The 17,702-nt window shown below is 53.0% G+C and overlaps 1 protein-coding gene across 1 annotated transcript; it reads left to right on the top strand.

Annotated features, from left to right (window-relative positions):
* The first annotated feature begins 533 nt into the window (after positions 1-533).
* Positions 534-15,365, top strand: PABPC1L (poly(A) binding protein cytoplasmic 1 like). The gene is made up of 16 exons (XM_067307723.1): positions 534-577; positions 2,131-2,342; positions 3,064-3,257; positions 3,744-3,859; positions 4,702-4,841; positions 5,833-5,927; positions 6,264-6,401; positions 6,934-7,029; positions 8,078-8,344; positions 9,065-9,155; positions 9,482-9,610; positions 11,328-11,467; positions 11,966-12,059; positions 13,338-13,468; positions 14,301-14,390; positions 14,991-15,365. The coding sequence occupies exons 2-15, from the start codon at positions 2,150-2,152 to the stop codon at positions 14,382-14,384; spliced, it is 1,908 nt and encodes a 635-aa protein (XP_067163824.1). The 5' UTR covers positions 534-577; positions 2,131-2,149; the 3' UTR covers positions 14,385-14,390; positions 14,991-15,365.
* Positions 15,366-17,702: the final 2,337 nt, after the last annotated feature.

Raw genomic sequence — 17,702 nt, 5'->3', positions numbered from 1 at the left:
GTGCCTTCCTAAAGTATGGGGGCGGGACATGCAGCACTGGCAGAGTGATTGCTCCTCAGTGCTGGGCGGTAAAATGCAACATCATTCCCTTGCTCTTTATTTTAAAACACGTGAGGAAAGCAAACGGCTGCTTTAAGTTCAGCTTCCAGAGGCAGGGAATGCAGCTGCTGCCTCGCCGGGAGCGCGCGGCGCTGCCTACAGGCGCCAGCCAGCTCCGCACCCGGCGGGCTGCGGGCTGCCGGCTTTGCGGGGGCAGCAAGAGGCCGCGCCGCCGCCGCCGCCGCCGCCGCCGCGCGGGGCCAAGCGCCCTTTCCGCCGGTTCCGCGCACGGCGCAGCCGCGCGCCGCGGGCAGCCCGGCGGCTCCGCCCCGCCCCGCCCCGCCCCGGCCGCCGCGCGCAGCCCCGCGGAGGCGGAGGCGGAGGCGGAGGCGGAGGCGGAGGCGGAGGCGGAGGCGGAGGCGGAGGCGGGGGGGGTCGCGGCCCGCCCCCGGCCCGCCCCGGGCCGCCGCGGCAAGAGGCGGCGCTGCCGGCAGCCGGGAGCGGCGCAGCCAGCGGAGCCGCCGCCGGAGCGCTCGGCGTGAGTGCGGGGCCGCGACCGGGACCGGGGCCGCGACCGGGGCTCCTGCCGCCGCCTCGCCGCCCGGAGCAGCACCAGCACCCGCGGTGGCCGCTCCCGGCTGCGGGGCCGGTTGTTTATCCGGCCCGTCCGTGGGACGGGAGAGGCGCGGAAGAGCGGCTGGCCTCCTGCCGCCCCCCGGCGGGTCGGGTCGGGTCGGGTGTCCGGGTGCCCCCCGCTTCGGGCCGGGTCTCCGCTTCCTCCGCGCCCGCGGGTTTCTGCCGCTTCGGGCCAGGCCGCGGCCCAGCCGCGCTCGCTTGCCAGCTCTGCGTCTCGGCGCCGGGTCGGGTTTGTGCTCAGTCCTCCCCGCTCTGCCTTCCTCCTCTCCTGCCTTAATTCCTTGCTCCCTGTCTCCCCAGCCACGGGGAAGAGCTGCGTTTGCTCTCTGAGCCTGCGTTTGTTTTGCTGTCGTTGCTTGTGTGAGGTCCTCGGGAGGTGCTGCCCCGTTGTGTGCAGCGCAGTGCTGTCTCGTGGTGCTGAGCCCCGGAGCCGGGGCACGGCTCTGCCCCCTTCACCCGTGGTTGTCACCTCCCCCGACTGAGGAATCCCTTGGATGCACCTCTGCTATGCACCTGCATTTATTTTGAGTATCAATAGGGCATCTTAACAACTGTGATCTCTTGAGCTTTAAGCTAAGAGCTCCGAAGATTGGCTCATAAACTTCTAGGGTCAGGAACTGCACTTCTGTTTTCCAAACAGTACCTCGTTGTATCCCAGGTGGTGACTGACATCTTCACACACAGTTTTATACCCAATTAATGATAATGAGAGACTGAACACCACTTTACCTGCTTTTTTTGTCCTTGCTAGCAAGTTGAGAAGTTGGGACATGGTCCCTGGGAGGTCCTGGGTGAAGATGTGTGCTATTTGCCTTGTTCTCTACCAGGACAGCTGCAGGGAGCAGGTGCTGGGGCTGGTGGCCACAGCAGTGCGACCAGCAGCAGCGTTGCAGGTTCTAGGGCTGCCCTGGGAAAGTTGGTTCCCTGGTAGGGAACCTCCATTGAATCAAAGCAGATACACGTTCCTCAGATTTGCTCTGCCTGGAGAACAGGCTGGAGGGAAGAATGGTCTAGAAGGGATTAAAATGGAAGTGTGCGGTGGGGAAGGGCTGTTTCCTTCCTAAGGATTGAAGCTCCATTTATTTCTTTAGCTCAGTGCTTGGGTGTTGAAGGGAAGGAGTCAGTGTGTGCAGAGCATGTGTTGTGTCTCTCTGCCGGTCCCCAGGTGTGGGGGGTTTGTGACTTGTGCAAGTCACTCCAGCTTGGCTTTTGCACCAATATTGAAATGTCTCTGAAAAACTTGAACTGTAGTGTCCTTGGTGCGTTCCTGCTCCTGACTTTGGTGGGAAATGCATGGTTTCCATTGCTGTAGTAGGACCAACTCTGGCTTGGGCAGCAGGCAGGGATCTGCTCTAGCAGTCCATGGTCGCTGCAAGCAATACAAAACCCTTGCTCTGCTTGCAGAGGAGACTGCTCTTGCTGCCCCTGAGTAACTGGGTCTGTCTTCCTTCGCAGTTAAGCTTTGTGGTCGACCATGAATGCTAGTGGCCCCGGATATCCGTTAGCCTCTCTCTACGTGGGAGACCTCCACCCGGATGTGACTGAAGCCATGCTCTACGAGAAGTTCTCGCCTGCTGGGCCGATAATGTCCATCAGGGTCTGTCGGGATGTTGCCACGCGCCGATCGCTGGGCTACGCCTACATAAACTTCCAGCAGCCTGCGGATGGTAAGCTCCGTGCAACGCAACCCTGATGGTGATACTTCTTTACAACTTGGGGTTTGGGGTGATGCAAGAGAGGGAAGGGCAGGTGGTGGAAAAACGGGGCTCGGTGATTTCCCTGGTTGCTGATCCTGATGGCTGTTAGCCCTCCTCCAGGGCAGCCCGCTAGCATGCCAGCTTGCAGCCGCAGAGAAGCGAGGCCCCTCTTCTCAACACCACCGCTGGTGGCAGGGGCTGTTCCTAACTGCAGCAATACTGAAGTGAACGGCAGAAAACCTGGAAGCTGTTGTAGTTCAGAGTGAGACAGCAGTAATGGGAAGGTGTGAGCCTAGTTGCCCTGGAGACCAAAATCCATTACTCTGTACAGCACAAATGACTTGGGCAGCTGCCAAACCTGAAACTGCAGTGAAATGAATGAGCCTGTGGGAGTCTGTGCTTTGTCCATCATTACCAAGGAAGATGAAAATGAAAGGGCTGGTGTGGCTGGTGGTGTGGAGGTGGTGACAGCAGACCCCCTGCCTGGCACCGCTGCCAGCGTTTCTGGAACGGGCAGTGCTGGGTTTGTCAAATTGCTTTTCTGCTTTAAGTTAAACTTCTGTCCAGCAGTATCCCAGATTCTTGTGCCTGTCTCAGCTGCTGCAAGATGTGGACAGGGAAGTGTCTGTACTATGTTCCCCTCTCCCCTTACGTTTACTTTTTTGCTGTCAAATGTGCATGTTTCTGCCAGCCGAGCGAGCCCTGGACACCATGAATTTTGAAGTGATCAAAGGCCGGCCCATTCGAATCATGTGGTCCCAGCGAGACCCTGGGCTCAGGAAGTCAGGGGTCGGAAACGTCTTCATCAAGAACCTGGATGACTCCATTGATAACAAAGCCTTGTACGATACCTTCTCAGCATTCGGAAACATCCTGTCTTGCAAGGTAGGTGTGTGGGAGGGTGTGCACTGCAAAAACCAAGACTTTCCTACAGGACTTTCCTAAGTATTTTGGGCAGCATCTTCCGACCGGTTGAAATTTATGTTCTTGTTTCACTTCCTTTAAATTCCCACCCTGTGCCTGAAGAGAAGCCAAAAGTTTCTGTGTTTTATGTGGGAAGGGGCAGCTTTATTTATTTATGCTGGTCCCTGTACAAGAAGGCTGTGGGCCCTTCTGAGCTCTGTGTGTCGATGGCACTCGGGCCTCAGCTAGCCGGAAGCTCTTAGGTACAACATAAAATGCTCCTGCTGCTGGAGGCCGAGGTGCGTGTCCTGGCAGGGCTTCCGGCAAGATGTCAGGGAGACTGACTGCTCCTTGAAAAGGAGGGTGGATTTTCCTGGGACTTGCTCAGGCCCAAGGTGGGGAAAGCCAGTGTGTGTCTCCTTTTCTTTTTATTCTTCCCCTCTCACTCTCTCTGCTCTGCTTTCGTAGGTGGTTTGTGATGAAAACGGATCCCGAGGTTACGGCTTTGTTCACTTTGAGACTCACGAGGCAGCAACTCGAGCCATTGAGACCATGAACGGGATGTTGCTCAACGACCGGAAGGTGTAAGTGGAGGAGGAGTGTCTCCGTGGGTCTGCCCTTGGCGCTGATCTCGCCGGCTCTGGTTGCTTGGCGCGTGCTCAGGGAGCAAACATGTGCCCTGCGAAGGCTGCTGCTGTTCCTGCCTCCTGCTTCTTTCTGTGTCTCATCTCTTCCCTTCCCCCTTTTTGCTTTTCCCTGTTGAGCTGCTTTGGCTCCTGTGCTCTCCTGAGCACTGAGTCATTCATGGTTAACGTTGATGCGAGTGCAATAGCGGTTTGGAGTCCTTCCTGGCTGAGGGGAAGGAATCCGACATGGGGCTGTGTTTTACTGCTGAGGCAGTGTAATCAGCACTGCTTTGCAGGCATTTGTCCTGGTTCTCGGCTTTTGGGGTCAGATAATCTGGGGCAGGAAGAGGTTTTGGTGTTTTTCGGCCCTCTGCTTACACTACATCATCTTCGATTTCGTGGGCTGCTTCTGTAAGTCTCCTCTTCCACAAATGCAAGCAGCTACCAAAGGGACGTGGGGATACCTCGGAGGAAGACACCTTGCACGTGGTGGCATTTCTTTGGGCCCTTTGGGGCCTCCTGAAGGGGGAGAGCCCCCAGCTGTGCCTGGCATGGGACTACTCCCTTTATTAGCACTCTCCCGGTTTCAGTAGTGCCAAGTGGAGTCTGTGTAGGGGGAGCACCCAGGCGAGACCTGCTGGAGCTGCTGGATGCAAAAGACTTGGTGAATTACCAATGACCAAACCACTGCTGAAGGTGACAGGGTCTCTCCTGGCCTGTACCGAGATGGATGCCCTGTGTCTGTCCTCCCTCTGCAGAGGCTGTGGAGGGTTTCATGTTCCTTTGCTTGCTTTCTGCAGATTTGTTGGCCATTTTAAATCCCGCAAAGAGCGCGAGGCGGAGTTTGGGGCTAGGGCAATGGAATTCACCAATGTCTACATCAAAAACTTTGGGGATGACATGGATGACGACAGACTGCGGGAAATATTCTCCAAGTTTGGTGAGTACAGTTGCTGGAGCAAAACATCCTAATGTCTGGTAAGCTGGAGCTGGGGCAACTGCAAAGAAAGACACGGGAGAACGCTTGACTGAATACAGTGCCCCTTCTCTTGCTTATGGGATCTGGTTTGCTTAAACAGCACATAGCCAAAGGACTGCAGTGACTTAAATTGTCAGGATGCTACGTGCCCTTTCCTGCCATGGTGGAGGATAGCTTCTATTGGGTGCCATCCCTAAACAAGTTCTTACCTCATGGGTAAGAAAAGTTTCTTGAAACTTTCTTGAAACCAGACTGCAGTCTGGTCATAGGAGCCCTAGGAATAAAAGCTGTTGAGTCTGAATTTAAAGCAAAAGTTGCTTTTTCAGTTCGAACTTCTAGTGTCTCTTAGGACAGAGTTTAGCATTGTGCCAGCGCACAGACCATGCTGTCCATGCTTGGCTGGTGCTAGCTCGGATGCATTGGGTTTGTATGAAGGTACCCACAAGTTGTGTGTTCGCATATTAAGGACATGAGGCTATCTGAGCTGGTGTGTTGGCCAAAGAAACTGAAATGCCAAAATGTAGTCAGTATTACACAGGCTTCTAGCATTAAAAACAGAGCGCAGGCCTTTCATTTCAGTGTCTCCTGCAAGAGGGTTTCTAAGCGACAGCTGTGTAGTCCCTCCTCAGTTGACCCCACAACTCCTTTTGGGGCCTTGCTGCCCTGCCCTGCCAGCACCTGCAGCTCCCTAAATGCTGCCTTCCTCCTGCTGGTGAGGGGCTGTCTCCACTGCAACACGCAGCCTCCCTCTCCCACATCAGAGCGGAGTATCCATATCCTGCTGGTTATCCTGCTGTTCGGCTGTTCTGTGCCGCCGCAGCCCTCCTCTTTCCTTGCTGGCCTGGCTTCTTGTGATGGCTCTGCTTGTTGCTCCAGCACGGGCTCTGTGTGCCTGCTGCGTCCCCTCAGTGGACACCCTTCTTCAGGCTGATACCTTCTCTTTCTGTTGCAGGAAAGACACTAAGTGTCAAAGTCATGATGGACAACACTGGCCGCTCAAAGGGCTTTGGATTTGTCAACTTTGAGAAGCATGAGGAAGCCCAGAAGGCAAGAGGCTCCTTGCTTTGGAGAGTTGGTCGACAGCTCCTCTGCCTGGCTGTGCTGTCTCAGCAGACCAGTGCCCTGAGCTTGTCACCTGCTAAGATGCCACTGCCCACCAGTGTCCCAGGGTGGAAAGTTCACTGGCTTCTTGCTTGTCTGGGTATCAGTATTGGCAAGGGTGTCTGGATGGCCAGACCCTGCCTGGGCAAGTCCTCGCAGAGGGACGAGTTGCTGCTCTGCAAGAGCAAAGCTGTGGTGGGCCTGGGCCGTGGTGGTGGGTGAAGAGCAGGGCTGGGCCCAATGGCTTCCCTCTGTGCTCAGAGCCGTCTCCTCCGCTGACAGGCTGTGGCTGACATGAACGGGAAGGAGATCAACGGGCGGATGGTGTATGTGGGCCGAGCCCAGAAGCGGCTGGAGCGCCAGAGCGAGCTGAAACGGAAGTTCGAGCAGATCAAGCAGGAGAGAGTGAGCAGGTACCAGGTAAGGGGAGGAGAGCAGAGCTGCTCCATCCTGCAGGTTCCCGCCACAGATGTCTGCTGGGCATTGGTGAATATCTTCAGCTTTGAGACAGTTCAGGGCTGTCCCGAACAGATCTATGTGCTGGGTCATTTATGCAATAAAACAGACTAGTTGGTCTATAGGGAAGCAGTATCGGGAGGAGACCTCTAAACCCAGGATGATGTTGGCAGGCAAACAAGCAGGCCTTCTTTTTTTCCAGAAATTAAAATGTTACTCTGGAAATTAGGAGGCTTCCTGAGGTCCTGGAGCAATTTTATTGCAACAGTCTGAGCCCTATTCACTCAGTGCATCTCGCCTATTAGCAAAGCATGTGTGCAGTCCTGGCTCATCTTCTGCAAGTCAGTGATTCTCTGGAGAGGATGTACTTGTGGGTTGTCCCACCCTCAGGTTAAGCTGCTGAGGGTACATGCATCAGTTTCAAAAGCTGTTGTAAACTTTGGGAGCCTGCTGTACTTCTGGGAGGAACCTAAGCTGCTTTTCTGCCTGTTTGCAGGGGGTCAACTTGTATGTGAAGAACCTGGACGATGGAATAGACGACGAGAGGCTGAGGAAGGAGTTCTCTCCGTATGGCACCATCACCAGCGCGAAGGTGAGAGACCTGGGCTGTCGCTAGGGCTCCTGGGGATTCACTAGCCGTTGTGCTCAGCCCTTCGCGATGCCCTTTAAAAGGGATCAGGATTATCATCCTGCTGAGTTATAATCCCCCACTGATGGTTTGTACCCTGAGCCAAGTACAAAGGATCATGTGTCACTTGTATCCAACTCTGCCTTGAAGTTTATTAATTCACAGAGCCTTTGTAATTTTACTGAGTTATCCCAGCCCTGATGAATTGCAGGATATGGGACCTTAAAGTTGCATCATTCTGAATATTGCACAGCTTCTTGCATAGTTCAGGAGCAAGGTGACATATTTGTACAAATGGAAATGATCCCCAAGCCAGCTGGATCTGGGGAGGGCAGAGTTTACCTGGCTGACAGACTGGCATTTTGGTTTCTGGAACAGTGTAAAAGTGTCAGTCTTGCTACCGAAGTGCTTTTCCTGAAGGCTGTGCGTGTGGGTGCAGAGGAATGGTTTGGCTTTAAGGTCAAATACCTGTCAGCTGTGAGAAACACGTACTGTGTCTGGCCCTCAAGCAGGGTACGGTGCTGCATTGATCCATAACCCTTGCTCCGAAGGCATTAGGTGCTAGAGCATTGCTGGCCTGGGGGTCCGGCAAGGCTTTGGCACAGACCCCTGTGAAAGATCGCAGGTTGCAGATCTTGGGCTGGCCCAGGCTGAAACATCTTCGTTTTAGCAAATGAATGCGTTTCATCTGAACAAATTCTTCCCTCACCCTGGAGAAATCTCAGCAGAGCTGCAGCGCGCGCAGCCCCTGCCAGCCTCACACAGCCAGGCTCGGAGTGAGCTCCAGCCCAGCCCCGTGTCGAGCTGTCCCATCCTGCCTGTGGCAGATGCAATCGGGTGCCTGTCGCTCATGCCCCAGCTTGGAGGTCCTGCCGCCAGCCTGGCGCGGGAGAGCCTGGTGCCCTCTCGTGCTGCAGGCCGTGTGCCGCGCGTCCCCCCTGACCACTCTGTGACTCGCGGATGGCATGTGGTGATCTGTGCACTTAGTTGTGTTGTTCTAATCCAATTTTAGGTGATGACAGAGGGTGGACACAGCAAAGGGTTTGGGTTTGTATGTTTTTCCTCCCCAGAAGAGGCTACCAAAGCCGTGACGGAAATGAATGGACGGATCGTCAGCACTAAGCCTCTCTACGTTGCACTTGCTCAAAGAAAAGAAGAACGGAAAGCAATTCTCACTAACCAGTATATGCAGAGATTAGCCACCATGAGGGCCCTACCTGGCCCTCTCCTTGGCTCCTTCCAACCCCCGGCAGGGTACTTCCTACCCCCCATCCCTCAGGTGAGTCCCTTCTCGCATTCCCAAATGACAGCCTCAGCACGGGCAGCCTCAGCCCTGGCAAATTTGGGTGCCCATGCTGGAGGTGGTGGGCTTGGGCAGAACAGGGTACCCGCACACTGCTCTGAAGTATAACCGTTCCCCATTAGAATTATCCTGGTCCCCTGATGGAGATGTAGGTCCAGTGTCCTCATCTCACCTGGCCTCCTTGATTAACTGACAGCTTCTGGTGTGCCCTGTGCTGCACAGGCTAGTCGCAGGCCAAGTCACGTATGCCATTTTGCACAGGCGTGGAGTGCATGTTGGCTTGGCACAGTCCCAGGCTTTGGAGTAAGCGGCCGGACTTCCAGAAAGGCTGGTGGTTTGTGGGTGGTCTGGGCAATGGTCTGGGCATTTAGTAGCCCACTGCCTGCTTATCATAGGAGGGTGCAGAGAAGTGTGGTAGAAGGGTAGGAGCGTGGGGAAGAAGAGTCCCTAATGAAATTGAGGGAAGGAGAAGGATTATAGAGGTACAAAAGCACACGGGGAGGAGATAAATGGAATCACTGGAGGGAATGAATCCAGGCAGCAGGACTGGAAGCGGATCTTTAAAACACTCCAGCACACTGTAGAGCATGGTCTCGGCTTGCCTGTCTACGTGCGCTGGCTGCTGAGACACTCTGCATTAGATCTGACTTGCCTCTGCTCACAAGTCACCTTGGATAATGTGTTCTCCTTTCATAGCCACAAACCAGAGCTACTTTCTACAGTCCCAGCCCAGTTGTCCCAGTCCGCCCTGCCACTCGTTGGAGTGCGCAGCCCTCCAGGCCTCCTAGTGAGTGAGTCTGTCTCTCCCTGGGTGTGTAGAGCAGAGCTACTCCAGTCTGGTTTCTCTCTGGTTCTCTGGTGCTGGGCTAGTTTAGGGATTGAGGTCTCTAAAAACGGCACAAAATGTGTACCTGTGGGAAACCATTGCCTGGAGAACTGTCAGGTGTCTTGGTGCATGGTCACTGGTGACAGGCATGGGGAGGAAGAGCAGTTTGGGTTGACCCCAGAGACAAGGCAGTCCCACACTTTCCCCAGCCAGTAGATGCTTCCCAGCACGTTTCCTTCCATGCCTCCGCCACAGCAAGCTTTGTTAACTGTGCTCCATCTCTACAGCAGCGTATCCTGCAGCTACCCCGATCCTGAGGGCTGCTGCACCACCCCGGCGCCTGCTGTCCAACATCAGCACCATGAGACAGGCATCCACCCAAGTGCCTCGCGTGCCCCCCCAGGCCCAGAGAGTGGGTGAGTGGAGGAAGGACCTGGCTTGGACTTCGCCATAGCGGATGCATGTTGGCAAGGGTGTTTGCTACAAGCTTGTGTCCGCCTCTGAAGATGGATCGGTTTGTGTGATTGATCGTGGAGGAGTCCAGATGGTGCACTCTGTCATGGGACTGGAGCAGTGGAGCAGTGTCTGTAGTAAATGTGTGCAACTTTGGGGGAAGGTTGTGGTCTTGCAGGTAATGGAGCAGGTCTATGATAAGTAGACTGGTCTTGTTTGATGCTTCTCCTTACGTGCATTGATTAAAGATGATGGTGTAGCCATGGTGGCTTAGACAGTGCTCAGACTAAGGTTGATGCTTCTCCTTACGTGCATTCATTAAAGATGATGGTGTAGCCATGGTGGCTTAGACAGTGCTCAGACTAAGGTTGAGAGAGACAAACTGTGAAAAGACCTCCTGGACTAAAGCAAAGGCTCTTAGCTGCTCTAGCTGAACAGCTGCCAAGGTTGTGAGACTCCAATAAAGCATGTTCATGTTAGAGGTGTTTGGGGCTATGGTCTGAAAAACAGATCTTGCTGACATCTCCCCTGTGCCTTGCTTTGGTGCAGCTGTCCCTGTGTGACCAAGGCACCAAACCAGGAGTGTCCTGTCCATCCTGCCAGCAAGATGTGGCTGTGCTTTCTGCAGGCCCCGGGAGGGGATGTTGACTGAGTTGCTTGAGTGGATACTACATGCAAGACAAGTATACCTTACCCTGAGACCCACAGAAGAACTTCAGTCCCTTGTCTGTCCCATTACTTTTCTGCTGTTCATGTTAGCCTGAGTGACAAGGAGGCTTGCTGAGCCGTGTAGGCCCAGATTGGAGGATGTGTGCAAGTAGGTCACTGCTCTTCCCATCTCCTCTGCAGGCAGGATTTGAGGAGAGGCATAAATAGTGTGGGGTGGAGGCCATGCACATGGTGAGCAGGTAAAAGCCTGAGGTCCCCTGAAAGGTGGGACCATCTGGTAGGACTGCACATCTACTAACAGCCCTCCCATCTTTGTGCGATTTTAGCCCAGCTTCTCTTTTTGGCTTTGACCCTTTTATTGTTGAAGCAGGCAGGGCGGGTACCAGAGAGGGTTTTCTCCTGCCAGGGTCCCTGCAGCCGAGGTGCTGCCAGAGGGAGGGCGATGGGGCTTCCCCTGGTGACTTGGGCACTGCCTGGTTGCAGACTGCGCTGCTTCCCTTGGGAGCTGGGTGGTTTTGTTGCTGTCTTAGATTGAATGTTGCCTGCTGATGTCCCCGATCGTTCCTTCATCTCTCCTTTTGCACCTGTTGCCCCTGTGTTTTTTTTATTTTATTTTTTTCTTTTAACTTCATATCCCCGCGCAAGGAAAGCGAGACTGGGCTGGCAGCAGGGAGAACAGGAGCATTTAGCTGTTGCATCTCAGTCCTCCGTGGGGCACTGGCTTGTTCTTTGGCTGCTGAAGTAGACGGGTGTTTTTCTAGGCAAGATGACAAGGCATAGGTGCCTTTGCCAGCTCTCTCTACTCAAAAGCAAGCAACCCCCAGGATCCAGCGGGCAGGACAGTTCCCCACTTGCCCTGAGGGAGCAGCTTCTGGGCCACTTGGAGCCCCAGCAGGGAGCTTTAGGCCATCTTGCTGAGCGTGTTGCCCTCGTGGCTTTGGCCTGCTAAGTCTTGGTGCAGATGTGTATTTAACTGACCCTTCCTTACGAATGCTCCTGTCTGCATTGCAGCCAACATAGGGACCCAGACAGTCAGTGCTCGAGTGCCCTCCTCGCCCACCCTGCCGCGGGGCGCGCAGCAGTACAAGTACTCCTCGGCCGTGAGGAACATCCAGCCGATGGGGAACGTGACGTCCATGTCAGCTCAGCAGGTAACGGCTTCACGGGCTTTGCCTTAGGTGTAGCTGTCCCCGGAGAGAAATGCTGGCCCCACTCAGGTGAGCGGGATAGACTTCAACCTCCGCCTTGGCCCTAGGGACCCTGCAGCTCTGTTTATCATCGGTGCCATGGGGACTTTCCCCGGGGGCTGCCTGCTTAGCTAGGCTTAAAGATCCAGGTCCTGTAGCTGTGTTGCCATGATGCTTGGCTCCAGCTTTCAGGAAAGCTGGAGTCTGGATACAGAAAGGCAGTGGCAGAGCCTGCATCAGCAGCTCTGAGAGGCAAAATGCCCCATTGCATGTGGGGCCCAGCACCGTTCCTGCAGAGAGCTAGATGCTAGGATAACGCAGCAGCTCTGTCCTGCCTTCCTCTGCCTTTCTGCAATAGATCTCTGCAGCCCTTGTTGCATAGTAACCCCAGTGCATGCCAGCTGGCTTGCACATCGTTTCCAGCCTTTCTGACTGCTGCTGTTCTCCATGGCTTTTATCCAGGTCGGAGAGCCTGCTGTGCACGTTCAGGGGCAGGAGCCACTGACAGCGTCCATGCTTGCAGCAGCCCCTCCTCAGGAGCAGAAGCAAATGATAGGTGGGTGCTGCTGCGCTGCTGGAGGGGGCCCTGGAGTACATCCAGCTGCCTGAGTGGGGCTGTGCATGGCAGGCCTGCGGGACACAGACTTGCAGGCATCAGGGAAAACTGAGCTGCTAGGAGAGGCTGTAAGCCTTTGTAGGACTGCTCTGATACTGTACTGCATTTAAAATCCAGGCTATGAAGGGGGATTTGGGAAAAAGCCAAACAGCTCCCCAGCGGTATTAGCCACCTGGCAGCAAGAACAGTGTCTGCCAAGCTCTGCAGCAGAGGCAGAGCTTTATTCTGCCGGTGGTGCCAGGTGACACAGGAGTATTTGAGATTCTTTGAAACTCTGAGCCATGCTGCATTGCTGCTGTCAGGAGCAGACGAATGGCTTGGTCACGCAGGTGCGGGTCAGCTCGGCTGCCTGTGCCCGATGGAGGCCTCTGCAGCAGTCCTTGGGCTCTGGGTGGTGGCTGCCTTCCTGCTGACGGAGCAGCTGGTGTCTGCGGCGTGGGAGCTGGAGCACTCCCATTGCTGCAGGGAGGTTTCCTTGCTGTCTGTCTTCCTTGGGCACTTGCCCAGGCAAAAAAACATAGCAGGTCATGAACCGGTTCTTCTCTCCCTGGGAAGAAACTGCTCCTGCCAAAATAGGCCCCCTCACGTGCATCCTGGCAGGCAGGCAGGCATGGGCTCCACTCCCACGACAAGCGCCTGCTGCTGTCCGCTTTTACCCAGCAGCTTCCACCTTTGCGGACGCTCTCTGCACCAGGCAAGCTTGAAACACTGGCCGCCTCTGCCCAGGAGAGGCCTGGGAACAGCAGTTTTGTGGGGAAGGAGGAGGCATGTGCTATACTATGCCGGGACACCTTGGCCCTGTGCAAAGCTGCATGTGGTAGGAATCCTGCAGTGACACAACCTGCCTGCTGGAGGCTGAGCTTGCAGGGAGGAGGGCAGTTTGCACGGTCCCTGCCTAGTCCAAGCTGCTGCCTTTCCTCCTCTGCACCCATTTCCTAATATAAATTCCTTTCTCATAAGCATGACCAGTACGTAGGGCTACCTCTCCCACTTGTAAGGGGGTGTATCAGTGGGGCTGGATGCTTTTTGCCTACGAACAGTGCTGCTACAACATGCTGCAGTAAGTTTGCTTGTGAGTTGTGGTTTTTCCCATTCTAAGTTGAAAGGACAGAGCTGGAGTGCTACTGGGAGGGCAGGAGGGCTTGTGTTGGGTTTGGAACTGCTGGACAGCACTTGCGTAGCTACGCTCACTGATGTCCTTGCTGGTGTTTGGAGCAGGTGAGCGCCTCTACCCTCTGATCCACGCGATGCATGCCTCGCTGGCCGGCAAGATCACCGGGATGCTGCTGGAGATAGACAACTCTGAGCTGCTGCTTCTGCTGGAGTCCCCAGATTCCCTGCGCTCCAAGGTAGGAGGCGCTTGGCACCTGAACAAATCACGTCCCAAAGGACGAAGCGGTGCTGTGAGCAGTAAAGAGTGGCTGGGCCAAGGATGTTCATGTCCGTAAAAGGACAGCTACTTGCTCTTTCTAAAGCAAAAGATGAAGAGCAATAATGAACCCAGGTTGATGGCACCACGTGTAAGGGTGCCTGCCCTTCTCCAGCAAAAGGAGACGCTTGGAGCAGCCCTCCGAAAGCCTGGGCCTAGCTCTGAGAGTGGTTGGGAGGTGGGTAGGAATTGAGAGAGGAAGGGTGGGGTGAGCATTGCTTCTTAGATTGAGATAGAGATGCTCTTCTTCCTGAGGAAGAAGACAGGTGAATGCTGCCTCTTTGCAGCATTTCTTCTGTTTACTTCCTATTCCTGGGGAAGAGTTAGCTTCTGGTTCCCATCAAAACATTCACTGTCAATTGATTGCATGTTCTTGTTGCTTCTTGAAGGCAGAATTCACTTTCACCCTTTTGTTGTCATTTTTCAGAAGAGCCTGGGCTTTGCTGGGTGGTGTCAGGCAGCTTCATCTATTAAGAGTTTAATTTCTTTCTGGCTGCTTCCTAGTTCTATAGAAAAAGGAGAAATGCCCCGGCATTTCCTTAGGGAGGAAATGGAAAAGGTCTGTGGGCTAATCCTTCTCCTGGTAGAAGGGGGGGAAAGGCCTGGCAGTTTAGGTAAGTTCCCCACCTCTTGGAAGTGGGGTTTGTGTGAAGGCCACAGCGGGAACCTGCAATGTTGCATTTCTTGTGCAGTGCACCCCTGATGTTAGAGCAGCTAAACTTATTCTCCCAACTTATGCTCTGCTCTGTTAGATCGAGGAAGCTGTTGCTGTTCTCCAAGCACACCAGGCTACTGAGACGTCACACAAGAGCAGCGCTGCAGCGTTCCTGCAGTGACTCGTGGTAGGTGTGGGGAGCCGTACGGGAGCTGCCGTGTGCTCAGGGTGCCTGGTTGCTGGCTCTGGGTTTTGTGTCCAGACCAAGTAAGGCTTGAAGAGCAATATAAGTATTTTTGGCTGTAATATTCCACTTCTTAAGTCATTTAATTAATTCACCCTTCATTTTCCATAATTGTACTGCAAAGACATAGTTCTATAGGAGTTTTTTTTTTCCTTATGTAGACAAGCTGTGAAGCCAGGAAGCAACATAAGGAAAGGATATTGCTTTTCTGTAGGTCTAGTGGGGACTGACATAACTTCTTCTGGGATTTCCCTGTGTTGCTGCAGAATCTTGTCAGTCGGTATCACTGTAAAGGTTGGAGCTCCTCTGTGCGGACTGAATCTGTCCCTCCAGCAGAAGAGTCAGCTCTCCTGATCAATAACAGGCAATTCAAACTTGCTTGCCCCTCTTGAAGATGACATGTTCTTGGTTTGTGATCACAAGGGAACTGTGTTAATCCAAGCGCAGAGCTGACCTGTGAACTTCTGTCTGGGTTAGATTGTTGCTCTAACAGTTGAAAATTGCTTATGTGGGTTCTCTGTGTGTGTGTTTTTTTTTGTGTAGACTTGAGGATTGAGAGAGCCTTGAACACTGCCTTCAAAGGAGAACAGCAGCAGCCTCACCATGTTTGTTGGAATGATGTCCACACTGTTACCCCGGTTTGTCTTCAATGCCCCATCCTATTTTCTTCTGTGTGTGCATTATAAACCTTGCAGAATTGCTCCCTCCCTATGGAAGAATTATGCCTCTGTAAGAACCCCCGAGTTAGTTCTCCTCTTGCCACTGAAAGTAGTCTATGAAATGTAATGTGGAACCCAGCCTGGTTCAGTTGTCCAGGAAATGACAAGTGCTGATGAGTCATCATTTTTAGTGAATTTATTGGGTTCTGTAATTTTATTTGTTCCTGTAGCTGACACTAATAAAGAACTGATACTTCCACCCCCGATGTGTATGGCTCGGTTTCCTTTGCAGAAGACAACTGCTTTGTCTCTGTGTCGTGCAGGTGGAGAGATGAGCTTATGGCAGGCTGCTGCCGTGGCGGTGTCTGGAGTCTGTAACGGTGGCTGGGCTGCAGTCCTGAGAGCTGGCTAGGTGGTGGGAAATGATATGTAGGATTAAATGAACAAGTCACCAAACTAACAGGTTCTCCCAATTTCCTTTAAAAGGCATCATCTTTATGTGGTTTTCTTTTGTAATAGACCTTTTATGCCTGCAGGAGTGTTGAGACCAAGTATCTTCTGGTCACCACACTGTGTGTGTGTGCCTGGGGGGCTCTCTGGTGCGCAAGACCAAGTTTGAGTCTTATTCTGGAGCAGCTGTAAATCAAAAGTTGTTTCTCTTGTGAGTGTTCCCTAACTAGTCACTTCATGAAGTCACTGATGGGCCTCAGTGTTAACTGCATCGCATCCCACTGTGATGTTCTCTGATCACAGGAAGTAGCAAAGATGTTATTACTGTTTTCTGCACTCTCAGTCTCTCCCAGAGCCTGTCACTGTTGTCACCCTGGCCTTAATGCTATGCTCTTCCTATTTAGGAATGGAATTTCAGTCCCTAGAGGTTCCTTGGTACTTGATACTGGTAACATATTGACCTTATTTGACTGCTTCCTTAGCTTATATCTCCACCGGCACAACCTACCTTCTTTCTGTTCAACTTGTGTACCGGTGTTGCTGTCTCACTTGCTCTTCCTTCTGTGCTGTACTCTCACTCCAACTTGCTTCTGATTCATTCCTCCTACCTCTTGCTTTCCTTCCAGCATTTTTAACAGAAGCACACATTTGTTCTTGCATTGTGTATGTTCTGGGACTCCTTCTTGGGGCTGTTCTGCATTTTTTTTTCTTCATTTTTGCCAAATCCTGCTCTGACCTCCTTATAAAATATTTCCTTTCTTCATAAAGGATGCCTCAGCCTGAACTGTGCACTGTTTAGATATCTGCTTACAAACTAGTTAAGATACAGGACCTTGCTCCTAGTTATTTTTCCCAGACTGTAACTGGCTGGAAATTTCTGTGCTTGGTCTCTGGAAGAAAAAAGTGTAATTGGGTATGAGTAATGCATCAGAAGAGCTGGAACAGAATTGTACAGGCAAACTTCATTCTGCTGTTTCCTAGGGTGAGTCTGCAACTCTTCCCCCCCCACCCAGATATAACAGACCAGTCCAGATGTGCCTCTGCCACTACCTACAGTGCTAGATGTCTTGGCTCAGGAAGCCTGAGCAGAGCAGGGGCCAGGGAAGACACAGCAACTGGAATGGTCTAAGAAAGGACACGAACAGATACCTGGCTCTTTAAAATATAAGAAAAGGTAAAGTGGGAGCTTGACTCCTGATGGTGTGAGACCAGGAGGGCACTGGAAAGCTTTGGAGTAGCTTTGTGGTTTTAACTCCTCCTCAGGGAAGTCTGAGGCTTCAGCAAGTCTGGGCAGGAGCAGCAATGCAAACGTTAAGTCTGGAGCGTCTAGTTTGGAATAGCTGCTGTGGACTTGGGAGAGATGAAGGTGCACTCCTGGGGTAAGCACTCTCCAACTGCCCCTGTGCAGAGCAATACCTCTACGGGCGTGGGGAGTGTCCTGCACAGACAGCAGTGCCATTGCTGGAACAGAAGGGAGGATGGGAGCAGAAGTGACCCCTGGCTTGTACTGTATCTTGTTACTATACTTGAGCTGCATCTACCTGTTGGTGTTACCCTTCCCTGGGAAAGGTTTAGAGATAAGACAGAAAAAAGCATTGCTGTGCTTAAAGGAAAAGATGTCATTATGAAGTGTATCTGCCAGTCCTGATAACAGCTGGCCTTTTAACAGGCCTGCTGGTGACTAATTGAAGAGTCACTCTTTCTCCTGTATTCTGAGACCTTCCTTTGCTTATCTGTATACTGCTGACCTGTTCTCCCCAACCCCGAAATCCATCACACTTATTTTGTTAGTATCTTGGGGAAATGCTGGTTGCAGGATCAATGGAGCTTACAGAACTGCAAGTAGAGTGACTGAAGCAATTTGTGTCCCTCTGGGAGATGCTGTTTCAGGCCCTGGCACATCACAGAAGATAGAGTACAGCCCTGGGACCTACAAAAAGCTACTTAGTGTCAGGGTAAAATAAGAATTCTGTCTTATAAGTGTCACTTTAATGGCATTGGAGTGGTGCCTGCTTTCTAAATGGAGTAGCTGCCAGGAACACTGACTGCTAGCAGAAGTGGGTAAGGTGGAAAATACAGATAATTAGACCATGATGTGAGAGACAGGAGCTAGCCCATAGTCTTGACTGTAAGCAGTCAGTTCAGG

Source organism: Apteryx mantelli, chromosome 18 (assembly GCF_036417845.1).
Source record: "Apteryx mantelli isolate bAptMan1 chromosome 18, bAptMan1.hap1, whole genome shotgun sequence".
Taxonomy (NCBI): Eukaryota; Metazoa; Chordata; class Aves; order Apterygiformes; family Apterygidae; genus Apteryx; species Apteryx mantelli.
This window is presented reverse-complemented; position numbering and strand designations above follow the sequence as displayed.